Source organism: Castanea sativa, chromosome 12, assembly GCF_040712315.1.
Source record: "Castanea sativa cultivar Marrone di Chiusa Pesio chromosome 12, ASM4071231v1".
NCBI classification, from domain to species: Eukaryota; Viridiplantae; Streptophyta; class Magnoliopsida; order Fagales; family Fagaceae; genus Castanea; species Castanea sativa.
In genome coordinates this window covers 7873949-7895595 of record NC_134024.1, presented here as the reverse complement: position 1 = coordinate 7895595, position 21647 = coordinate 7873949, and the positions used below count along the sequence as shown (strand labels likewise).

Sequence of the window (21647 nt, the reverse complement as noted above, 5' to 3'; positions counted from 1 at the left end):
CGGCCAATTTCGGCCAATACCGGGCGTACCGGCCGGTACAGAAAAAAAACCTTTTTTTTTTTTTTTAGTTTTGTAATTTTTGAATTTTTGTAAGGACATAATAATAACTTATTTACACTAACTTATTAGTATTATTTGTTTTTTTAGTATGCAATGAACAACTAAGCTTTCTATTTTTTATATTGTGTTTTTTTTTTCCTTTTAATTAATACTAAAGTTTAAAATTATGAATAATTTTTTCTGAATTGAGGTAATATTTTATGATAAACTTTTATATTTACTATAATATAAGTGAAATATTATATGCTTATAACTATGGTTCTAGAGATTTTAGTGTGTGTATATAATATATATATATATATATATATATATATATAAAATAGCGGTAAACCCGAAACGGTACACCGGTATTGACCGGTATCCGAAATATATCGTACCGGTGGCCAAACCGGTACAGCCTCCGGTACGGTATTGACTTCCTTGGAGGAAACACTTGGCCCATCAAATTCCTTGAAATAAACTTTTAATGCATCTCAAACTGGATTAAATTGGTTATCCAACCAAAAGATAGCCTGAGAAATCCAAAACAAAGAGGCGACGTATATCAACGTATTCATAGCAATATGTTGTGGCACTAATTGGATGATAAGGAAAAAAGATGTTGAGACAACAATTAATATAGAGGAGAAATAATGGACCTTATAAAATTGAAACTTTCTCTTACTCATCTTTACTTTACAAATCTCCTCCTAACCTACTAATCCATGTGGTCATGACTCACGAGTCGAGTAAAACCCAACTTAATTTCTAACAAAATCAAAATTAATTTACGATACAGAGGCCTTGATAAAAGAATGTTTGGGAAAAGTCGTCAATGCACCTCATAATCACATCAAGACTTGCATGGATACCTTAAGTAATATAAGTGTAATAAAAAAAAATTGTAAGATTCAATTATAAAATAAGAAGGGATCATTCAATCTGAAATTAAAGTTGCCACCCTAATGTTTAGAAATTATTATTATTATTTGAGCTTTAGCAATTTGGAAACTATTGCCGGGAAATATCCTGAAAATGTGTTGATTGGTCCGAACATTATTGGATTTACAGATACCATTAGAATTTAGTTTATGCTCAAATCAAATGACGTGACCATTCAAGAAATAATGGCTCAAACAAGAGAAGAAAAGTAAAATACAATTTGTAAAAAACATTTGTATAGAGCCTAAAATCTAAGGTGTGTATAAGCTCTTGCGTGGAACACTATGACTTCGCCTGAAGCCACTGTTAGATCAAGGGAGGAAGACGATGAACTGCAGCGCAGTACCAAAAAAGTTAAGGAGAATCATAATATTGATAACAGGTCAAACAACACATCTCCGCGGGCTAGTGCTAGACGGGAATCTTACAAAGAGAGACTCACTAGAGAGGTGCCTGGAGCTTATGAACAGGCATTTAGGTTTGAACAGGATATGCATACAGAAGTCGAATCTGACGATGAAAGCTCGGATATTGCAGCGGGGATAGCAGCAGTTAATCTCTCTGGGGCTAGGAAATCTACCATTAGAGCTTTATGGTCTAATGCTCTTATTATCAAAGTGATAGGTAAGACTGTTGGTTACCAATTTCTATCTTCACGTATTAGCTACATGTGGAAGCCCAATGGTAGACTGGATTGTGTTGACCTTGAGAAAGATTTTTTCCTAGTTCGTTTTTCACTGAAAGAGGATTATGAAAGAGTGTTGAGGGAAGGCCCTTGGTTTGTAGGAGGGCACTATCTTTCCATCAGAAAATGGGAGCCAAATTTCAAGCCAGCTTCAGCTAATGTATCTTCAGTGGCTGTTTGGATGCGACTTCCACAACTGCCGATAGAATACTACGAACCTTCAGTGCTTCGTGACCTTGGCCAAGCCATAGGTCCTGTTCTAAGGATTGATACTCACACAGCATCTGAAACTAGAGGGAGATTTGCTAGGATTTGTGTTCAAGTCAATTTAGACAACCCTCTCATTAAGCTTATCCGGGTCGGTGGTATTGAGCAGCCAGTACAATATGAGGGGATTAATGCCCTTTGTTTCTCCTACAGTCGTGTGGGGCATAAGGTTGATGGTTGTCCGTACATGGCGAGAGCTACATGCAGAGATGGTGAAGACAAGGTGGTGGAGGAGAGTCCAACGGTCAAAGACCCTTCTGCCCCTACTGAAGAGGCCTATGGGCCATGGGTAATTGTTTCACGAAAGAAGCAAGTGACAAGAAAAGGGTCGAAAGACCCAGCCCATCCTTCCCAAATCGATACTTCTCAACAGTTGAATGTACGGGCCCAAAGCCCTTTTGGAAGCCCACCGAATCCCAAGATTGATGCAAAAGGATTCTCGGATGGGGATGGAAAGCAACAGATCAAGCAGCAGGCAGAGGTTAGTGCGATTGTTGCAGATCGCACTACCAAAAAGCTTGTTAAGGAAAAGAAAAGCTGGGTTCCTACTAACCTTTCGGTCAAACAGCGAACCCGTGCTCCTAGAGCCACTCAAAGCACCCAGGCGTCAGCGGAGATGAAGGCAAGCCGGTCCTCTCATTCATGGGAAAGGAAAGATACGAAATCAGATTTTGATTTCAAAATCACAACTCCTAATGCTTTGGTCTTTACAGCGGGTAGCTCCAGTAATCCGAACCTATGCATACCTGTAGATGAGGATAGTAGTGCTCGCAAAGATCAGGAATTAATGGTGGGTGATGAAGTGATGAACTCTGATGATATTGATTCAGTTTCGGTCCAAAACCCAGTACACGGCTACTCTAACGCACCCCTTATTGTAAAGGAGACTGTTGAGGACCCGGTGGCTGCAGCTTCGTTGAAGATCACCAACACTGTCCTTAGAAAAATTGATCCCAAGCTCAGACCTTCTAAGGCTGGAGGCAATGGAAAGTCCGCAGCTTGTACTGATCAAGATGTGGGTTTAGTTAATCAAGAGGCTATCCCTGATGTCTGCCCGATGACAAGTCAACATGAGGAGTTGATCCTTATGCAGGTTGACGATGGAGGTACTTCCCCTACCTCTGTCTGACTTGTGTTTCTCTCCTTTCCCTTTATTTTAGTTATGAATATTGTAATATGGAATTGTCGGGGAGCTTTAAGCCCCTCCTTTCATAGTTTTGTTCATAATTTAGTTCAGATGCATTCCCCTGCTATTTTGATCATAACGGAAACTAAGGTTAGTGGCCAGAGAGCCAAAGATATCACTAATTGGCTTAATTTTGATGGGGCGATTCATGCCAATAACATTGGTTTTACTGGCGGTTTATGGGTTCTTTGGGACTCAACTCAAGTGGTTATCTCTGAGCTAGCATCATCTGAGCAAGAGATACATGCTATGGTTCAAGACCTCTCCTCCAAATCCTCCTGGCTGTTGTCTGCTATTTATGCAAGTCCCAGATACGCAGAAAGACGGCTATTGTGGGATAATTTGTCTCAGGCTGCTGAGCTTCATTCTCTTCCTTGGATTATTGCTGGAGATTTCAATGAAGTGCTTACCAGAGAAGATAAATATGGGGGTAGACCTATTAACATCTCTAGAGCAATCAAGTTTCAAGATTGCCTAAATAATTGCCGGATGTTTGATATGGGTTTCTCTGGTCCTCGCTTCACTTGGTCTAATCGGCAACCCCTTACCCACCTCATCCAAGAAAGAATTGATAGGGTTTTTGCAAATACTGATTGGAATGTGCTCTATCCAGAAGCCAGTGTCCGTCATTTGGAGCGTTCCCATTCTGATCATTGCCCCATTGTCCTTTCTTTGCATCATGACCAGGGGACCCCCTTTCCCAAGCCTTTCCGGTTCCAACCAATGTGGTTATCCCACTCCTCCTTTCCGGACCTGGTTAGGAAGGCTTGGGCAGGGCCTTCCAATTTACCCAGTGCAATCACCTCTTTTACTACCCGTGCCAAAAGCTGGAATAGGGAGACCTTTGGCAATATTTTCCATAGAAAGCGTAGAATTTGTGCAAGACTAAAGGGAGTGCAGTCAGCATTAGGAAGCAATCCTAACAATTTCCTTATTAATCTGGAAAAGTCCCTTTTAGAGGAATTATCTTCTGTTGCTTCCTTGGAAGCAGATTATTGGAGTATGAAATCTAGAATCTCTTGGGTTATAGATGGAGACAGGAATACGGCGTTCTTTCACAACTCCACGTTGATCCGCCGCAAGAGAAATCGTATTTCTAGCTTGAAAGATCGTATGGGTAATTGGCTGAATGGGGCTCCTGAGATTGCTGACTTTATTAGACAAGGTTTTCTTGAGTTATTTACTACCTCTCAATGCTTTGCCCATAGGCAAGTTTGGCAGCCCCCCTTTTGGAAGTGTACACTTCAAGCTGATGACGTTTCTAAGTTGGAACTTCCAGTCTCTGATGCTGAAATTTTTGCTGCTCTTCAATCTCTCAAACCTTATAAAGCTCCCGGTCCTGATGGGCTGCATGCTGGATTTTTCCAGCGCTTTTGGAGGGTTGTGGGTAATTCAGTGAAGGATGAAATCAAGAATGTGTTCAACACAGGAACAGTGCCTGAGTATCTTAATAGAACATTGATTACTCTTATTCCCAAATGCAGCTGTCCTGAGTCTCTAAATAATTATCGTCCCATCGGGTTGTGTAACACAGTGTATAAAATCATAACCAAGCTGATTGTGGGTCGCATCCGTCCGTTATTGGACAACCTTATATCTCCTCTTCAATCGGCTTTTGTTCCTAAGAGGAAAGGTATTGATAATGCTATTATTGTCCAGGAGTTGGTGCATTCTATGTCCAATAAGAAAGGCCGACATGGTTTAATGGCAATAAAAATTGATTTAGAGAAAGCCTATGACCGCCTTGAGTGGAGTTTCATTAGAGACACCTTAGCTCTCTACAAGTTTCCTAGTCACCTTATTTCTCTCATTATGAGTTGTGTCTCCTCCTCATCCATCTCAATTTTGTTCAATGGTGGGGCTTTGGATCCTTTCCAACCTTCAAGAGGAATAGGGCAAGGCGACCCTCTCTCTCCTTACCTTTTCATTTTGTGTATGGAGGTTCTAGGAGCTCTTATTTCAGAAAAATGTGAGGACAAGCTTTGGGACCCTATTCCAGCTTCCAGAGGTGGTTTGGCCTTTTCTCACCTATTTTTTGCGGACGACCTGGTTCTCTTTGCAAAGGCTGATGTTAAAAATTGTCAAGCTGTGAGGGATGTTTTAGACACCTTTTGCGGGTTATCTGGTCAAAAGGTTAGTGCAGATAAATCCCGTGTGTTTTTCTCTCCAAATCTGCCTCAACATCATAGAGAGGAGTTGTGCAACATTTTAGAGTTTCGGTCCACCCCTTCCTTGGGGAAATACCTTGGCATTCCTATAAAACATACGGCGATTCCTCAAGATTTTGGTTCTGTTATAGAGCGTGTTCAAGGCCGTCTTGCGGGGTGGAAAACTCATCTTCTTTCCTTTGCAGGGAGACTTGTGTTGACCAAAGCTACTCTTTCCACTATCCCTTATTATGTTATGCAAAGTGCTGCCCTCCCTGCTAAGGTAACTCAAACAGTGGATAGACTTTGTCGTAACTTTATTTGGGGCACGACGGAAACCAAAAAGAAACTTCACCGATCGACTGGAAGAAGATCACCAAACCCAAAGTTAATGGGGGTCTCGGCCTTCAATCAGCCAAGGAAAGGAACTCAGCTCTGCTTGCCAAGCTTAATTGGCGGTTTCATCAAGAAAAAGACTCCCTTTGGGCTAGAGTGCTCTCCCAAAAATATATCACTCGAAGGAGGCGTTCTCCTAATACTTCTAGATCTTGTTCATCCACTTGGGCAGCAATCATGAGAGGGGAGGCTATTTTTAACAGGGGTATAAAATGGATAGCGGGTTATGATAGTATGTTATGCTTTTGGCATGATAAATGGTTGAGTGATGGTACAGTTAGAAGCCTTATTAAAGGCCCTTTGCAGAGAAATTAGGAGACCTTACTTTTAAGAGATGTAGTGCACCACAGTTCCTGGAACTTGGATGTTATTTCATTCAATTTTCCTTATTCCCTAAGGCAGAAAATTAAGGCTACTCCTATTCCTATGTCAGCAGCAGGTGTTGATCACATTTCTTGGTGCTCTTCACCTGATGGGGAGTTTGATATAAAGGAGGCTTACAAGCTGGCTTGTGTTGTTCATGATCCCTATTTGTTTGAGCCTTTTATGGGGAATTGGGTGTGGAAATCTATTACTCTGCCCAAGATCAAGTGTTTCCTTTGGCAGTGCATACATAATAGTCTTCCCGCTAGAGAAGTTCTTGGATCGAGGAGGCTGGCTATTCCCACTTCTTGCCCTCTGTGTAACGGGGACGTTGAATCAATAATCCACATTTTGCGTGATTGCCCTCTTGCCAAAGAATTCTGGGATTCTTTTCCTTTACCGTGCCACACCGACCTCTTTTATGGTTCTAGTTTAACAGATTGGCTTCGATTAAATTGTACTAAGTATCACTCTTCAGTATCTGGTATATCTTGGAGCATCTTCTTTCCTTTTGGAATGTGGGGCCTCCGGCTCGTACGCAACAATGTCATCTTTAGAGATTCAGGCCCCCAAAAATCTTTAAAGGTGGAAACTATAGCCAAAGCCGCCGAATTTGCCTTCCTCGGCTTGAATGATAAACTTCAACGCAACTTATCTATCATCCAAGTGCGGTGGCATTCCCCCCGACGGTTGGTATAAGTTAAATTCAGATGGTTCTTCATTGGGCAACCCTGGTAAGGCTGGTGGAGGTGGAATCATTCGCAACTCCTGTGGAGAATGGGTTAGTGGCTATGCTAGAGCAATTGGGTGTACTACAAGTGTGGCGGCGGAGTTATGGGCTCTTAGGGATGGGATTAATCTCTGCATTGATTTAAACTTGGAGAATGTCATATTTGAACTTGATGCTAAACTTGTGGTGGATCTGCTTTTGAAAGATGAGAGTAGTCCGAATGGTAATGAAGTTATCATGGCTGACTATAAGGAAGGTTTGAAGAGGATTCCAAGGGTCAAAATTCAGCACTGCTTTAGGGAAGCTAATAAATGCGCCGACGCGCTTGCTAGAAGAGGCACGGTTAGTCCTCATGATTTTGTTGTTTTTCAATTTCCTCCAGCTGATGTGGCCTTGCTGGCTAGTCTTGATGCAGCTGGTACATTGTATGAGCGTCTTTGCTCTGATGTTTCTCTTAGTTAGTTTTGCTTAATGTTATTGCCTGATTACCACAAAAAAAAAAAAAAAATTTGTATAGAGCCTAGAATTAAAAGGGAAAAATAATATATCCCAAAGTATCATGAAATATCCACTGGTAGTAATCATTGGAGAGAATTCCGACAAATGGGGCACGTAGCATTCAAGCTAAGCCATTCATCAATGCATTCAATGTGAAAACAATGCTGGCATTTAGGTATGGACTTTAGAGTCTCCTTAGCCTGGTACTCAGACAAACATATTGGGCAAGTGTTGTCATTGGGCTTGGGTAGGCACCAGCTCTCACCAAGAACTATTTTTGGGTATGACTCTATTGTGGGCCCATCAAGGCCCACCATAATTTTGGGCGGTGGAGCAATTGTAGGATTGAATTCTGGGATTTCAATGTGTCTTCTAGCATTGTAGGACTCGACCTTGCCAAAGAGAAAACATAGTAGCCCTAGCAAGCATAGACTTCCTGGTACTCCAACACCTATGACAATGGCGTAGCGTGCGCTCCTTGGAAATCCTAAACATACCACATTAATCTTTATTAAGGCATCAAGTTATACTTTAAATATCAACTAAACTACAACCCATTCGCATTCACAAAAATATTGAACAATAATGATAATAAAAAAAAAAAAGGAAAATTCATTTCATATTTATTAACTTTACAATAAATATATAGCAACACATTAACTTAAAATTCATTGAGATAATTGTAAAATTGTGCTACATTACTTTTTGTAAAATACTATAAAAATTATCAATTTTGTCATAAAAAGTGTACAAAATTAACACATTGGTTTCTAAAACCCATATAATAAAATTTGTATAATCCCTATAACTTTTCTTTTCCATCATAAAACAATCAATTTTCTTCTCAAAAAAAAAAAAAAAACAATCAATTTGTTGTCAAAATTTCTATTCACACAACTGTTGAGCACCCAACGGCCCAACCCCCAATATGAAGCAAATGCAAACCCACCCAACCTCGGGCAAAAAGCATTGCTTCAAAGGCAACTGAATGGACTAGGTTGAAGAAAATATAAAAAATTACAATCAAGCAAAGCCCAATATCAGGTTTGAAAGTGCAGGCCGAATCACCTAGCCCCACATACCAAGATCATTAAAACAAAACTTACCAATTATCAGTGCATCTGAGTCAATTTAGGTTGGCTAGACTTGATTAAAGAAGCAAAAATAACTCATAGAGTGCGTTTTGGGACCCAATTCTAGACCTGACTCAAGACCTGAGAATTCGTTGCCAAAATCATGCCAATTATACAAGCCCATAAAAATCAAACCCCTAATAGAAATATAATGATGCTTATAAGCTTGGACCAGTAGTGATTGTTTGTGTCTTTATGTGAATGTGCATAAATGGGTAGTGGCTTATAGGGTATTTCAATATAAAATTAGGTCAATTGTGATATCCTGGATTTTATGGACAAGTTGAGGTTTAACAATAATTCAAAAATTCGAGAAATTAAAGCCAACAATTACAATTTGAATCTTAAAAGAAAGACAATGCAGTTAATAAATTTATGTGTTTTTTCTTTTTAAGTCTTGTAAATTTTTATTTTTGAAGTAATTGATGTTGATTATTAAGTTTTCATTACAAGTACACAAAGAATTTCAAAATAAGTTTCAACTTGAATTTAAATAAGTTACATAACAAATCAAAATAAGTTTAAAATTGACCAATTTTATTTCAAGACCAATTTATATAGATCAAATCTCAGCCATTTATATTGTTTGCCAAACAAACCTTATCTTGATGTCCACGTTATATTTGCCTTGACCCTAACCAAGTGCTACTTCTAGTCTCTCTCTCTTTCTTGCTTTCTTTTTTTTTTCTTTCTTTTTTTGGCCTCAAGAAAAAGCTTTAAAAGAAAAATTAACAAAACAAAGCAGTACCCAAAAGCATCCTTAACCTTCCAAGGGGCACCTCTAAATTCAAATCAACAAAATTTTCCTCCAAACTCATTTGGAGAAATTTTCTTTAATTCATTACGTAACGATTATTTAACTAAGTTATATAACTTTTTAATAAATCATGTAACTAAAAATACGTGTAGATAATTTTCTCAATCATCACGTAACAAGTTGAATAAATTTTCCATCAAACCAGTTTTAAAGTAAACGTTTCCCATTAAAAAATTACTAGAATTACAAGGAAGAGTCATTTGCTAAGTTATCAGCATTATCGATGCAAATACAACTATGCCGGCCAACATAGTGTAAAATTATTATGAATAGGGAAAGATCTCAAATATCTATTAATAATTAGTTGATTTCTTGAGAGGGGTCTAGAAGACTAGAATGACTATTCTTAGTCTTCTTACTATGGACTTTTTTTTTTTTTTTTCTGGAAATAAAAAAAGGGGTGCAACACGAGGAGAAGGTACGATAAGGCGTTGGAAAAATTCCAAATCCCATAACCCATAGTGCTGGGTATTCGAAAGTGAACCAAATAAAAGGCTATGATTGCAGTGTGGAAACCGTTGAGAGAACTTAAAATAAGTAGTAATTCACAGCTTCGTCAACACTTATCTTGAAACTTACCAATTCACTAGCTTTATTTAAAAACCAAAATGTTGACCACATGCAATGTAGGTACCACAAAATTGGCTTAAGGTAAGTCACATTTTATATAAATTAACTCCACAATCATTCATTCATCCTCTTTTATTATCGACTAATATTATTCTTTTAAGTATTAAGTATTATTGTTAACAAAAATTAAGTGACACATGCAGCAGACGTCGACATTTTAAAATGATAAAATCGGATTAAAAATGACAGATTAAGCTTATTATAACAATTATATCATCTGTACATCCATTAGCGATTTAATTTATAAACTAATTAGTTTCGAATCAGTTTAGATCCATGAAATCTGTCTTAATCTGAATATTTTCATATAACTACTAATTAGTTAGAGAAATATATTTGGGTTTTTTTTTTTTTTTTTTTGAGAAAAAGTATACTTGGTTCTATCACTCGGTGAGCTGGTGAGACCATACATTTTTTTTTATAGCAAAGTTTCGCCTAATTGACAAGTGCATAATATTATTACCAATTAGCTCAACTGGTAAAGTCTCTGATAGTTTTTTTTTTTTTTTTTGAGAAAAGTCTCTGATAGTTGAATAAGAGATTTGGAGTTCAATCCCTAATTACACCAAAAACTGATTGGTGTCTTGGTCTGATGACAAATAGCTATCAACAAAAGCGGACGTCATCGATTGAAACTCTCTCAAAAAAAAATTTATTACATTTTTTTTTTTGTAGGCATAATATTATGGACAAAGTTTAACTACAAAATTGGTTATACCCTTATACTACAACCTTACTTAATATCTTTTTATTGGAGATGAATTTTGACAAATCCATCATTGGATTACATCTAATTCTTATATCCTCTATGCTTACAAAATTTCAAGAAAATTAAAGATCAATAGCTATGTCATCAATAAATTGTTTAAATTGCAAGTTTTTTACTTTAAAATTATGCATAAGATATAAACTTATAGATTATATAGTAAATAATATCCGATTGACATAAAATTTGACATGTGTATTAATTAAGAGTATAATAAACATGTAATTCAACGGTTAGATTTTTAAAATATATAATAATATTTATTTTATTAAATAAGATTGTAGCTGTGGGGGAAAACTGATTAAAATATGCATTTGGGCCTTGGGCCTGATTTAGTGGAGTAAGCATGTTCAAGTAGAGCCTTTGAGGCCCGCAAGCCAGTTCATGCTGCAAGGGTTGGAGGAGTTGTCCGAGGAGGAGTATCTCCTCGGATGGGTCAAGTAAGAGTCATAGGACATGTCAGGGTGTTTGGAGAGAGAATTTCGGAAGATCTGTTAAGTAAAGGCGTGATCCACGCAGTTATTGGAAGGAAGAACGTATAAAAAATATCAGTGGGAAAAGGCTACTACCTCCGCATTAAAGACCATGCACCTACCTCCCTGGCCGCATTAATGGAGAAATGACCTCTGAACAGTAATGTTCAGCCTTCCAGCTAGTGTTTGAAGATTTCAAGAAGATGCTGGATGGGACAAGTATCTAATTGGAAGGTCTGTGTTACATGTGAAAGAAGAAAGGAAGAATAAGATGGATATAAGAGAACAAGAGTGGTATGAAAAGAGGGAGGAGGAAGAGGAAGGAGGAGAGAGATAGGGTTGAATACACGAACTGCAATTGTAATATTTTTCTTAAAGAAAGAAAGGCAATACAAGTGGTCCTCGACTTACGTCCGAGGAGAGTTTCTTTGCTATTTTCATCTATTGAATAGGTGGATAACGGCAATCCAGCCTGTTTTTCTCTTTATCCAATATCCATAACCTAGGTTTCAAGCTCATACTCTATAAATTCTATTGTATAAGGCTCTTTAAGCCTGAGTCCATCTAGTGATTGGATCGGGTACAAATTGTACACTTACAGTTGCCTTAAATGACAATCAATTGTAACTAAACTTTGTCCTAATATTATTCCTTATCTAAAAAAAAAGTGCATGATATTTACGGAGTATTAATTATCTATAATATATCCTCTTTCAAGATCAAAAATCACTTGCTTTTGGATATAAGAATAGCTAATATGTAATCCTTGTCCAAGCAATAAATTAACCCTTTGATTATCTGAAAAGCCTTAGTATGCTAACGGTCTAAATTAAACTAATTTAAATTTTGAATATTTTCTCTAAAAAATTAAATTAAATTGCTAAAATAACAAACATAATAGAACATTTGGATTTCCTCAACCAAAAAAAAAAAAAAAAATAGAACATTTGGAGGACCAAGTAGAAACTTACCAGACTGATGAGGATGAGGAACATTAGAGCACACAATTTCATGGCTTGAATTGGTCTTGAACCCACACTGCCCTCCTCGTGACTCACACTTTCCACAACCAGAAGGTTCATCCCAAGTTAGCAGAAGATCATCATTAAGGTCTGAGGATAATATTTGCTCATCAAATGGCCACTGAACTGGAACCGAAACATTTGTAATGAACTTGCAAGTTGATAACAAAATCACATCAAAAACTCTTCTAGACGAGGTAGCAAATATTGTGTGATTTGAATCGCTAAGACAAATAATAGGTGTTAATTGATCTTTCAAAAAACCAGAGGAGCAATTAAAGAATGAAAATTCTTGATGATATACACCCTTAAAGGGAGAACCCGAGAGATTAAGTGAAAAAAGCTGTTTAGGGAGGCAATTATTTGGATCATTGATCCATATTTGCTGTGTGGTATAGTTTATTCCTTGGACGATGAATTGTCCTGAATAAGGCAGGTTCAGAAGTATTGTTTGGGTTGCATTATTGCAGGATAAATCAAAACCTGGATAGCCACATGATTCCAGCTGACGGCTTTGTATCCGGAACGGAAAGCGAATTCCGGGGCTGTTGGAGCTGCAAACGGAGTTTTTGCATAACTCTGTGCTGGTTGCAAGGTATGAGAAGGAGAAGAAGAAGAAGAGGAGGAGGATGGAGGAAGTGACTTTGAGAATGTTCATTTGGTGTTTAGGATATTTTGATGTTTGAATGCATAGCTATATTCTACTCTACACAAGCAATACAAATAAATACTAAATTATATCTCACTGTTTTACTAAAAAGTCTACAGTCATAAATATTTTAATACCATGCTAAATTAAGGGTTGTTTGGTAGGGTAGTTTAAGCAATATTTTTTAGTTTTTAAACAACATTACACGTATTTTCACACACTTTCTTATCCACACGTATTTTCAAAAAATACAAATAACATTACTAAAACAAAGTTACCAACCTGCTCCTAAAGTTTTAGAAAACAAAAGGTCAAACTAAAAACATAAGGCCATAACGAGCATAGTTCCACTCGAGGTCATTTTGGGCCATGTACAATAAAATTGAAGTACACATGTTACATGGTTTTTTGATTCTAAGAGTCCGTTTGGATAGAACCTATTTTGCTGAAACTGAAAACTGAAAACTAAAAACACTGTAGCAAAATAATTTTTAAATGTATGAATAGTACTGTGGGACCCATTTTTAATGAAAAAGTTGCTGAAAAATGAAATTTGTGGGACTCATGAACAGTGCATTTGTGCACTGTTCATGGCTGAATAGTCAAACCTTGCGGCTGGGTTTAAAAAAAAAAAAAAAAAAAAAAAGAAAGCAAAACGCGACGTGGAAACGCAGAAGTTGTATCCAAACTCCACCTAAATCTGAAGAAACAATAAGTGTTTGGAGAAAAAAAAAAAAGTCTTTGGTAACGTTGTTCTAGTCACGTTGTTTGTAATTTTTAAAAATACGTATGGGTAAAAAAGTGTGTGAAAAATGAAAATACGTATAATATTGTTTAAAAACTAAAAAATGTTACTTAAAATGCCATATCAAACGGCCCATTTGCTTGTTTCATTTGTTGATGATGCTACATAATAAAAGTGATATCAATTGTAAACAACAGAATACTAATACTGAAATCATAATTTACCATTTTAACATGTAGAGAAAATTTTAATCTGAATCCCAGTTCTTCTAGTAAGCATAAGTAAAAAAATGCTACTAAACTATAAGGTTCTTGACATGTCTTACATTACTACCAAAAAATCTACCTATCTGATTGAGAACTTCGACTTCCATAGGGCCAATTTGCTATGTAATCAAATGACTTAAAAGTTTGAAGTTGGAGTAGAGCACTTGACCAACGTAAATCCTACGCTAACGAGTTTTCCGCAATGTTTACCAGACTTATGCAGAGCTAGCCCACCAAAATTAAGAAGGGAGGAAAAATGAAAAGCTAATACTATCATTTATAAAGAGCTTGATTGACTATTTTAGAGTGAGACCAGTTCATAAGATTTTGTAGGTGGTCACCTCATGTGGAAAATGAAAAGTATAATTTCATTACAATAAAACAAAGTTGGGCCTTTGTCTTTGATATAAAGTTCTAAAGCATTCACAATTGAAATTTGCACCAAATACTTAAGGAGATTTTTTTTTTTTTTTGATGAAACATATTTAAGGAGATTAGGGCATATGATAGCTGCTAAAGGTACCTGGTCTTTCATAATTGTATAAATGGGATTGATCCGCTGATTGATAACGACCTGATGACAATATTTATTAAGATTTAAGACTAACACTGGCGGCTTGACTTATATGTGAGGGTGGTCCAAGTGTCACTTGTCATAAAAATAAAATTATACATGCAAAAAAAAATTATATAAATAATCATTTTAAATTAATATGTTTTGTGACAACTCGGCTTGAAAAAAATGTACATGTATATATACATACTTAGAAAATATATATTATATATTAAATTCACTTATTTTGACCACTTTAATAAAAATGTTGAACATTTTTTTTTGAGAAATCATAAGAATTTGAGTTCAATAAATATAAAAATATACATCCACAACATTTTTACAATAATTTCACAATAAATCTTATTTGGTAAGCTGTTACTAATTTTAATTCGGGTTCAATATTGACATGTTTTACCCACCAATAACAGGCTAACAACTTGTTGCATAAGATTTGTTATGAAATTGTTGTGGTCACTTTATTATTCTCGTATTAGCATTTTCAATTTGCACTCTATCTTTTATTAGTTTTTTTTTTTTCTTATTCTCTTTGTTAATACAAAAAAAATTGTAATGTTTCATGTATTTGCGTGTTTTTTTTATAGCATTGATATATTCAAATTTTTTTCTTTATTAAATTTTGTATAATTTAAGTTTTTTTAATAATTACCCTAAAAAGAATTCCTAGAGCCGCCGTTGAAGACTAATGCAAACAATTCAAATTGGCGTGACCAACTGTAAAATCACTCTTATAATCACATAGAGACTTGCATGGATACCTTAAATAATATAAGAGTAATAAAAAAAATTGTAAAATTCAATTATAAAATAAGAAAGGATCATTCAATCTGAAATTAAAGCTGCCACCCTAATGTTTAGAAATTATTATTATTATTATTATTATTATTATTATTATTATTATTATTTGAGCTTTAGCAATTTGGAAACTATTGCCTGGAAATATCCTGAAAATGTGTTGATTGGTGCAAACATTATTGGATTTACAGATACCATTAGAATTTAGTTTATGCTCAAATCAAATGGCCTGACCATTCAAGAAATAATGGCTCAAACAAAATCAAATGACGTGACCATTCAAGAAATAATGACCCAAACAAGAGAAGAAAAGTAAAAAACAATTTGTAAAAAACATTTGTATAGAGCCTAGAATTGAAAGGGAAAAACAATTTATCCCAATGTATCATGAAATATCCACTACTGGTGGTAATCATTGGGGAGAATTCCGACAAATGGGGCACGTAGCATTCAAGCTAAGCCATTCATCAATGCATTCAATGTGAAAACAATGCTGGCATTTAGGTATGGACTTTAGAGTCTCCTTAGCCTGGTACTCAGACAAACATATTGGACAAGTGTTGTCATTGGGCTTGGGCAGGCACCAGCTCTCACCAAGAACTATTTTTGGGTATGACTCTATTGTAGGCCCATCAAGGCCCACCATGATTTTGGGCGGTGGAGCAATTGTAGGATTGAATTCTGGGATTTCAATGTGTCTTCCAGCATAGTAGGACTCGACCTTGCCAAAGACAAAACACAGTAGCCCTAGCAAGCACAGACTTCCTGGTACTCCAACACCTATGACAATGGCGTAGCGTGCGCTCCTTGGAAATCCTAAACATACCACATTAATCTTTATTAAGGCATCAAGTTATACTTTAAATATCAACTAAACTACAACCCATTCGCATTCACAAAAATATTGAACAATAATGATAAAATAAAATAAAAAAAAGGATAATTCATTTCATATTTATTAACTTTACTATAAATATATAGCTACACATTAACTTAAAATTCATTGAAATAATTGTAAAATTGTGCTACATTACTTTTTGTAAAATACTATAAAAATTATCAATTTTGTCATAAAAAGTGTACAAAAATTAACACATTGGTTTATAAAACCCATATAATAAAATTTGAATAATCCCAATAACAATTTAAACTTTTCTTTTCCATCATAAAAAAATCAATTTTCTTCTCAAAAAAAAAATCAATTTGTTGTCAAAATTTGTATTCACACAACTGTTGAGCACCCAACGGCCCAACCCCCAATATGAAGCAAATGCAAACCCACCCAACCTCGGGCAAAAAGCATTGCTTCAAAGACAACTGAATGGACCAGTTGAACAAAATTAAAAAAAAATGGTCCGGTTAATATGTGCCCTTATGACCCACATTAAACCATCTATTTACGGTAAAATTTTCTCAAAAATTGAAAAAATTGTCAATTTTTTCAATTTTCGAGAAATTATTTTTCAAGAATGAATAATTATTGTGTGCTTAAGAGCACACATTAACAAAATCCTTTAAAAAATTACAATCAAGCAGAGCCCAATATCAGGTTTGAAAGTGCAGGCCGAATCACCTAGCCCCACATACCAAGATCGTTAAAACAAAACTTACCAATTATCAGTGCATCTGAGTCAATTTAGGTTGGCTAGACTTGATTAAAGAAGCAAAAAGAACTCAGAGTGTGCGTTTTGGGACCCAATTCTAGACCTGACTCAAGAACTGAGAATTCGTTGCCTAAATCATGCCAATTATATACAAGCCCATAAAAATCAAACCCCTAATAGAAATATAATGATGCTTATAAGCTTGGACCAGTAGTTATTGTTTGTGTCTTTATGTGAATGTGTAAATGGGCAGTGGTTTATAGGGTATTTCAATATAAAATTAGGTCAATTGTGATATCCTGGATTTTATGGACAAGTTGAGGGTTAACAATAATTCAAAAATTCGAGAAATTAAAGCCAACAATTACAATTTGAATCTTAAAAAAAAAAAAAAAAGACAATGCAGTTAATAAATTTATGTGTATCCTTCTTTTTTAGTCTCGTAAATTTTGATTTTTGAGGTAATCGATGTTGATTATTAAGTTTTCATTACACTTAACACATAAAAATCAAAAGAAGTTTCAACTTGAATTTAGATAAATTAAATAACAAATCAAAACAAGTTTAAAATTGACCAATTTTAATTCAAAATAAGTTTCAACTTGAATTTTGATAAATTACATAACAAATCAAAATAAGTTTAAAATTGACCAATTTTATTTCAAGACCAATTTATATAGACCAAATCTAAACCATTTATATGGTTTACCATACAAACCTTAACTTGATGTCCATATTTATATTTGTCTTGGCCCTAACCAAGTGCTATTTCTAGTTTTCCTTAAAAAAAAAAAAAAATTTAAAAAGTGCTATTTCTAGTCTCTTTTTTTATTTTTCTATTATTGGCGTCAAGAAAAAGCTTTAAAAGAAAATTAACAAAACAGAGCTGTACCCAAAAGCATCCTTAGCCTTACAAGGAGCAACTCTAAGTTCAAATCAACAAAATTTTTCTCCAAACCCTTTTGGAGAAATTTTCTTCAACTCATTACATAACAATTATTTAAATAAGTCATATAACTATTTAAATAAGTCATATAAATTTTTAATAAATCATGTAACTAAAAATATGTACAGATGATTTTCTCAATCATCACGTAACAAGTTGAATGAATTTTCTTTCAAGCCAGTTTTGAAGTAAACGTTAAAAAATGACTAGAATTACAAGAAGAGTCATTTGCTAAGTTATCAAACATTATCCATGCAATTACAACTATGCCGGCAAACACAGTGTAAAGTTCTTATGAACAGGGAAAGATCCCAAATATCTATCAATAATTAGTTGATTTCTCGAGAGGGATCTAGAAGACTAGAATGGCTATTCTTAGTCTTCTTACTATGGACTTTTCTTTTCTTTTTCTTTTTTAAATAAAGAAAGGGGGTGCAACACGAGGAAAAATTTCGATGAGGCGTTGAAAAAATTCTTAATCCCATAAGCCATAGTGCTGGGTATTCGAAAGTGAACCAAATTAAAGGCTATGATTGCAGTGTGGAAAGCGTTGAGAGAACTTAAAATAAGTAGTAATTCACAGCTTTTATTGCTCCAAAATTTTGGAGTATAATACTTCGTCAACACTTATCTTGAAACTTACCAATTCACTAGCTTTATTTAAAAACCAAAATGTTGACCACATGCAATGTAGGTACCAAAAAATTGGCTTAAGATAAGTCACATTTTATATAAATTAACTCCACAATCATTTATTCATCTTCTTTTATTATCGATTAATATTATTCTTTAAGTATTAAGTATTATTATTAACAAAAACTAAGTGACACATGCAGCAGGACGTAGACCTTTTAAAATGATAAAATCGGATTTAAAATGACAGATTTAATTTATATCAACTGTAAATCCATTAGCGATTTAATTTATAAACTAATTAGTTTCATATCAGTTTAGATCCATGAAATCTGTCTTAATCTGAATATTTTCATATAACTACTTGTAGGGAATAAAAGGACCCAAGCAGGCATTTGGGCCTTTGGATTCTCGCAAGGAAGGCCGATCTGTCCTTAAGTTAAGAACTTGTTAGTACTGCAAATCAGCCCATACGCCGAGGGTCCGAGGACACATCCGAGGGTGAGTTTCTCCTCAGACAGATCCAAGAGAACTCGGAGATTCACTACGAAGGTAAAGACAGAATTCCGGAAAGACTGTTGGTTAAGAGGGGGAAGCCCTGAACCTTCTAGATACACCGGTGTTAGAAAAATATCATGAGCAAAGACTGCCACCTCCACATTAAAGGTTCTGCACCTACCTCTATGGCCGCATTAAATGGGGAAGTGACCCCTGAACAGTAAAACTGAAACTTCTGGTTAATATTCACAGGCATTAAGAGAAGAAATATCTAGGAGAGGGAATTTGAGCAACACGTGGATAAAGCACTAAAAGAAGAAGTATTTAAGGGGGGTGAAGACCAAAGAAAAGGGGATCGGTCAATTGTAAAGAAAGAAATTAAGAATTGTAACATTTAAGAGAGAAAGAGAAATAATACAGAAGTGGTCATCGGCTTACGTCCGAGGAGGTCCATTTGCAATTATCATCCATTATTTACAAGTGTTTGCACATCTTAGCCTGTTATCAAGTTCTCAGCACCTCTAACCTAGATTTCAAGCCCACACTCTACAAATTTTATTGTTTAAGGCTCATTGGGCCTGAGCCCATAATTGTCTTTGGGTCCAGGTGCAATTGTGCACTTACACTACTAATTAGTTAGAGAAGTATATTTGGGTTTTTTTTTTTTTTTGAGAAAAAGTATACTTGGTTCTATCACTTGGTGAGCTGGTGAGACCATACATTTAATTTATAGCAAAGTTTCGCTAATTGACAAGTGCATAATATTGTTACATTTTTTTTTGTAGTCATAATATTATGAACAAAGTTTAACTATAAAATTGGTTATAGCCTTATACTACAACCTTACTTAATATCTTTTTATTGGAAATGAATTCTAACAAATCCACCATTGAATTACAACTAATTCTTATATCCTCCATTCTTACAAAATTTCAAAAAAATTAAAGGTCAATAGATGTGTCATCAACAAATTATTTAAATTACAAGTTTTTGTAATTTAAAATTATGCATAAGATATAAACTTATAAATTATATAGTAAATAATATCCGATTGACATAAAATTTGATATATATATTAAGAACATAAAAACATGCAATTTAACAGTTAAATTTTCAAAATATATAAATATATAATAATGTTTATTTTATTGAATAAGGGTGTAGTTTTAAATTACAACTAATTGTAACTAAACTTTGTCCTAATATTATTACTTATCTAAAAAAAAAGTGCATGATATTTAGGAAGTATTAATTATCTATAATATATCCTCTTTCAAGATCAAATATCACTTGCTTTTGGATATAAGATACAGCTAATATGTAATCCTTGTCCAAGTAATAAATTAACCCTTTGATTTTCTGAAAAGCCTTAGTATGCTAACGATCTAAATTAAACTAATTTAAATGGTGACTATTTTCTCTAAAAAATTAAATTAAATTGCTAAAATAACAAACATAATAGAACATTTGGATTTCCTCAACAACAACAACAACAAAAAAAAAAAAAAAATAGAACATTTGGTAGACCAAGTAGAAACTTACCAGACTTATGAGGAACATTAGAGCACACAATTTCATGGCTTGAATTGGTCTTGAACCCACACTGCCCTCCTCGCGACTCACACTTTCCACAACCAGAAGGTTCATCCCAAGTTAGCAGAAGATCATCATTAAGGTCTGAGGATAATATTTGCTCATCAAATGGCCACTGAACTGGAACCGAAACATTTGTAATGAACTTGCAAGTTGATAACAAATGCACATCAAAAACTCTTCTAGACGAGGTAGCAAGTATTGTGTGATTTGAATCGCTAAGACAAATAATAGGTGTTAATTGATCTTTCAAAAAACCAGAGGAGCAATTAAAGAATGAAAATTCTTGATGATATACACCCTTAAAGGGAGAACCCGAGAGATTAAGTGAAAAAAGCTGTTTAGGGAGGCAATTATTTGGATCATTGATCCATATTTGCTGTGTGGTATAGTTTATTCCTTGGACGATGAATTGTCCTGAATAAGGCAGGTTCAGAAGTATTTTTTGGGTTGCATTATTGCAGGATAAATCAAAACCTGGATAGCCACATGATTCCAGCTGACGGCTTTGTATCCGGAACGGAAAGCGAATTCCGGGGCTGTTGGAGCTGCAAACGGAGTTTTTGCATAACTCTGTGCTGGTTGCAAGGTATGAGAAGGAGAAGAAGAAGAAGAGGAGGAGGATGGAGGAAGTGACTTTGAGAATGTTCATTTGGTGTTTAGGATATTTTGATGATTGAATGCATAGCTATATTCTACTCTACACAAGCAATACAAATAAATACTAAATTATATCTCACTGTTTTACTAAAAATTCTACAGTCATAAATATTTTAATACCATGCTAAATTAAGGGTTGTTTGGTAGGATAGTTTAAGCAATATTTTTTAGTTTTTAAACAACATTACACAAATTTTCACACACTTTTTTATCCACACGTATTTTCAAAAAATACAAATAACATTACTAAAACAAAGTTACCAACCAGCTCCTAAAGTTTTAGAAAACAAAAGGTCAAACTAAAAACATAAGGCCATAACGAGCATGGTTCCACTCGAGGTCATTTTGGGCCATGTACAATAAAATTGAATTACACATGTTACATGGTCTTTTGATTCTAAATATGAAGAAACAATAAGTATTTGGAGAAAAAAAAAAGTCTTTGGTAACGTTGTTCTAGTCATGTTGTTTGTAATTTTTGAAAATATGTATGGGTGAAAAAGTGTATGAAAAATGAAAATACGTATAATATTATTTAAAAACTAAAAAATGTTACTTAAAATGCCATATCAAACGGCCCATTTGCTCGT

At 34.9% G+C, this 21647-nt stretch overlaps 3 protein-coding genes across 3 annotated transcripts; 1 reads left to right on the top strand and 2 right to left on the bottom strand.

Annotated features, from left to right (window-relative positions):
* The first annotated feature begins 1265 nt into the window (after positions 1 to 1265).
* On the top strand, positions 1266 to 7217 carry LOC142620114 (uncharacterized). Its single transcript, XM_075793538.1, has 4 exons — positions 1266 to 3039; positions 3094 to 5549; positions 6065 to 6610; positions 6693 to 7217. The coding sequence occupies exons 1-4, from the start codon at positions 1266 to 1268 to the stop codon at positions 7215 to 7217; spliced, it is 5301 nt and encodes a 1766-aa protein (XP_075649653.1).
* On the bottom strand, positions 6719 to 12786 carry LOC142619374 (putative RING-H2 finger protein ATL21B). Its single transcript, XM_075792458.1, has 2 exons — positions 12044 to 12786; positions 6719 to 7740 (listed from the first exon to the last, which is right to left on the bottom strand). The coding sequence occupies exons 1-2, from the start codon at positions 12750 to 12752 to the stop codon at positions 7337 to 7339; spliced, it is 1113 nt and encodes a 370-aa protein (XP_075648573.1). The 5' UTR covers positions 12753 to 12786; the 3' UTR covers positions 6719 to 7336.
* Positions 12787 to 15430: 2644 nt separating this feature from the next.
* On the bottom strand, positions 15431 to 21052 carry LOC142621278 (putative RING-H2 finger protein ATL21A). The gene is made up of 2 exons (XM_075794600.1): positions 20347 to 21052; positions 15431 to 15939 (listed from the first exon to the last, which is right to left on the bottom strand). Exons 1-2 carry the CDS (start codon positions 21047 to 21049, stop codon positions 15536 to 15538), a joined length of 1107 nt encoding a protein of 368 aa, XP_075650715.1. The 5' UTR covers positions 21050 to 21052; the 3' UTR covers positions 15431 to 15535.
* Positions 21053 to 21647: the final 595 nt, after the last annotated feature.